This window comes from Austrofundulus limnaeus, unplaced genomic scaffold, assembly GCF_001266775.1.
Source record: "Austrofundulus limnaeus strain Quisiro unplaced genomic scaffold, Austrofundulus_limnaeus-1.0 Scaffold2621, whole genome shotgun sequence".
Taxonomy (NCBI): domain Eukaryota; kingdom Metazoa; phylum Chordata; class Actinopteri; order Cyprinodontiformes; family Rivulidae; genus Austrofundulus; species Austrofundulus limnaeus.
In genome coordinates, this window is record NW_013955023.1 from 1,723 (window position 1) to 6,069 (window position 4,347).

Below are 4,347 nucleotides of genomic sequence, written 5' to 3' on the forward strand. Positions count from 1 at the left end.
AGTCCTGGCTCAGTCTAATCTGGATTACTCAGTCTAATCTGGATTACCCAGTCTAATCTGACAGATTAAGTCCTGGCTCAGTCTAATCTGGATTACTCAGTCTAATCTGGATTACCCAGTCTAATCTGACAGATTAAGTCCTGGCTCAGTCTCACCTCCATGACCAGCTGATGGGCGCGGGACACCAGCGTCAGGCCGTTGGCGTGGTTGAAGGTTTCAGAGATGTCCTGTCCGAAGGTGTAGCCGGCGCCTCGGGGGGAGATGCCCCACCCACCGCGGTCGTCAGGGTCGGACCACAGCAGGTCACACATGGGGCCCTGACGAGCAGCAGGTAAGATGTTTGTTATTTGAATAAACCACGAGTTTCATCACATCTAGAACAGATCTTACAGATCCTAACAACAGATTAAAAATAAAAACATGTCTGCATGTAGGAAGTATATATAAATGTGTATATAAAGTATGTATAAATGTATATATAAAGTATATATAGTATATAAATGTGTATAAAGTCATGTTTGCACCTCGTGTGGGACCTCCTGCAGGCGGTCCAGGGCTCGTATGTGATCCAGGGTGTCTATGGAGGGAGACAGTCCTCCGTGGAGACAGAAGATCTGAAAGCAGAGCAGGCTGGAGTTATAAACACGTGGAGGTGAACCGCAGGACGACGGCGCCCCCCGGTGGCCCACCCACCTGTCCATCCACCAGCGCGGTGAGCGGCAGGTAGTCGAACAGGTCTGTGAAGTACTTCCACACGTTGGCGTTCCCGTATTTCCTCAGGCACTCGTCGTAGAAACCGTAAACCTGTGTGATCTGCCGCGACTCGTGGTTCCCTCGCAGGATGGTGATTCGCTCCGGGAAACGAACCTGAACAACAAATAAACAAACAAATAAACATGAAGGATCCTAAACTAAAGCCCAAATCAAACTCATGAAAAGAAACTCCTTCCTGACTCTTCACCTCCTGATTAAACTCCTTCACTGGTGTTTATGTTCTGATTTGTTTCTTTAGAAAACACAGAGCTGCAACCTGCAGGTAAATCTGATGACATCATGCTTCCATGAGGCCACTGGGGTCAACATGACTCAGCATTTTCTGCAGCAAGTCACCAGCAGACACGGTGACATCACAGAACCAGCTGATCAGAGTGAAAACAAACAGCTCAGAGGAGCTGACCTGTGTTCAATCAATAAACTGATCAATAGGAAATATATGTAATAAACAATAAAAAAGGTAAATATACTTAACATACTCAAACAGTAAATATATTTAATAAACAATAAAAAAGGTAAATTTATTTAACATACTCAAACAGTAAAAATATTTAACATACTCAAAACAGTAAACATATTTCATAAACTCCTGCCTTTATTTTACCTTCATCCAGCAGAGGGCGTTGCTACTCTAGGCGGGACCTCAAACGTGCAACTCTTAGTTTATTTGTGACACAACAATAATAATGGACTACACCAAACTGGAAGTAAAAGTACTGAAGGCTGTACTGAACCATCCAGCAGTATGACGCCAACAACAAGAGAGCAGGACAACAGAACAGGAAGCTAATTGTGGCTAACGTTAGCTTCCTCTTGTTGAGTTTAACTCGGTGTGAAAGAACAACAAAAAAAAGGTTAGTCGCTAAAAATATTTAACTTGAAGTTAATCTAATCTGTGTGATGTAATCCGGCCAGTGCACCAGTCTAATGAACAGTAATTGACGTCAGATGATGCTGTGCAGTCCAGCTGAGATAGAAGCAGAGGGAATGTAAACAAACAAAAACAATTACCAGAACTCATTTGTATTTATTATGTTTATAGTTTGTTTTTGAGTTAATCTGTATCTTAAAATATCACGCTGTGTTTAAATTATAGCTTTTAATCTTCAGGGTTTAAGTGTTTTACTTATTTTATCCTTTCATTTTTTTCCAACTAGCAACTTAACAGATTCCTGTTTGTTATATTTTATAAATATGTCCAAGTTTAATAACATGAGAGAAATACACATTTCTGTTTATTCAGTGTTTAATACAGCTGGAATAATGAATTATTAAAATAATACTGTACTTTTTTAATTTACTCATAATAAAATTAACTAATAGTAAATATAAAAAAACAATTAAAAGGGTAAATATATTTAATAAACTCAAACAGTTAATGTATTTTCATAAACAATAAAATGTAAATATATATAATAAACTGATAAATGTATGTGATGAAATGATCATATACAAAAACAAACATCAGTTATTTGTTAACTGTATTTTTTTATTCCACGTTGTTAAAAGCTCATAGGGACGGGCATTGCAAATTAGCTCTGAGTATAAATATTGTAGTGTATAGTACTGTTAATACTTGACACTTGTCCCTGTTGAAATAAACAGTAAATGAAACTAGACATGGGTTTTTACGATGTAAAAACAAGTGTGCGTTGCCATGTAGCATGTCACTGCAGCATGGCTTTACCTGCAGCATTGGACTTGCAGAATGAACTGTGACCAAGTTCAGTTGTGTTGTCCACACCAGCTTGTGTTTGTCACATCAGCAGGTGTTTGTAATGAAGATAATTGTGTGAAAATATGTTTGTAGTGATTTTTTGTTAAAGTTGTTTTAGCTGGGTTTTGAACCCTGATCTCCCACATGAAAGTCCATGGCATTAACCATGAGACCATTGGAGCTGTGGCAGAGGGGATTGCCAGGAGTTGGTCTGTATGTGTGCAGAAAGGGACCACATCGCCAATGCAGTTGTTGACACTAAACTGCAATTTACTACAGCAATAGAGCAATATTAGGACATTATAGTAAAACATCAAAATACAATCATATTACTATTGTAAACGATGAACTATTGAGATTACATATTAAACTATGGTTCAGTACTGAGTAGGTACAGCAGGAGGCAGTGTTGGACCAATACAAGGTTCCACTGACTCCCATTATAAATTATTAAACATTTATATTTCAAAAACTATAAGTTTTACAGGCACCAAAAGGCATAGCCATCATTTGGCACAGGYGCTTTACAGATATAAATTACAATGGCAGCTCTAGGAAAAAGTATGCAGGAGGAGAAGCATGGCAAAGTGGAGATGACTTGGATGAGAAATGAATCACAATAGTACTGATGATCAGGTCTTTAGATCAGAAGAGTTGCAGGCTGAACTCTGCTCTGCTGCTGTATCAACAGTCTGACTCATGTTCACTCAGTGTTTCTCTGCAGCGTTTGCAGAACAAACAGTTCTGTGTCAGCTGATAAACGCCACAGATTCATGTTTCAACAAGTCTTTATTACACAAGAAAACCTGAAAATTAATCTATCAACACACACGCTGAGTGAAGCCTCTGAACACCCAGAGAGACACTTCCTGCAGTTTCTGTGTCATGTTGCTTCGACAGCAGCTTAAAGTCTAAACTCTGCAGCGTTAAACTGTGAATTTACTACATAAATCTGCATTTTACTGCAGGTTAGAAACATCAGGTTTAACTGGAGTAAAGATACAACTCTAGCTGGAAGAGGACACTGGACTGGACCAACAGTTCCAGTTCCAGCTGAAACACCTGCTTCCTGTTTGTGACAGGTTTACCTTTAGCGTGACGAGCAGCGTGACCGTCTCCACAGAGTAGTAGCCTCTGTCCACGTAGTCGCCCATGAACAGGTAGTTGGTGTCGGGAGACTTGCCTCCGATCTTAAAGAGCTCCATCAGGTCGTGGAACTGACCGTGGACGTCTCCGCACACCGTCACCGGGCATCGCACCTGCGGGTCACACCACCAAGGGTCACACCTGATGCATCAACTCTTTGGTTTCTACACTCTTCGTTTGTTTGGGTGTCGCAAACCAGAGAAAATATTTATTTAAAGAAATGTTTAAAACATCGAATCATTTCTCTTCCTGAGTGGTAACACTTTCTGTGTGTTTCTGGATATTTAGACTTTTCTTGTATTTACTACAAAAGGTTTATTTATCTCGTCTCTGTTGCAGAACCGTTTCTCTGTGGACACCTGTTAATGAGCAGAAAACCTCAATGACCCAAAACAACTTAATAAAACCAATCAGATGAATTTTCTTTAAACAGGTTTATTTTCTCAAAACTAAAACTCAGACCCTGAATTCATAAAACCAACTTTATTTATATTCTTTCATATATTTATATGTATATATAAACTAGTGCTGGGCGGTATACCGTTTTGTACCGAATACCGGTTTTTATTTTTGTTATGATATGAATTTTTTGAATACCGGACATTCCGGTTTAAATAGCGGAACGTTTCTTTGCGGCCGCCAGTGAACTGTTGTTTCTCGGGGGACATTTTTCCTTGCTGCACTGCTCTGTGCGTTAGCATGCTAAGGGC

At 39.7% G+C, this 4,347-nt stretch overlaps 1 protein-coding gene across 2 annotated transcripts in view; it reads right to left on the reverse strand.

Moving 5' to 3' along the window:
• LOC106511248 (serine/threonine-protein phosphatase 2A catalytic subunit beta isoform) overlaps window positions 1-4,347 on the reverse strand; it is a 9,504-nt gene that overhangs the window by 1,301 nt on the left and 3,856 nt on the right. The window contains exons 3-7 of one of the 2 annotated variants that reach the window (XM_013999997.1): window positions 3,580-3,750; window positions 694-867; window positions 525-614; window positions 126-317; window positions 1-57 (exon numbers count right to left, since the gene is read on the reverse strand). In XM_013999997.1, coding sequence (XP_013855451.1) covers window positions 34-57; window positions 126-317; window positions 525-614; window positions 694-867; window positions 3,580-3,750 — 651 coding nt within the window. In that variant the 3' untranslated portion in view covers window positions 1-33. The remainder of the gene's footprint in view (window positions 58-125; window positions 318-524; window positions 615-693; window positions 868-3,579; window positions 3,751-4,347) is intronic. The other variant, XM_013999996.1, reaches the window with a different exon arrangement.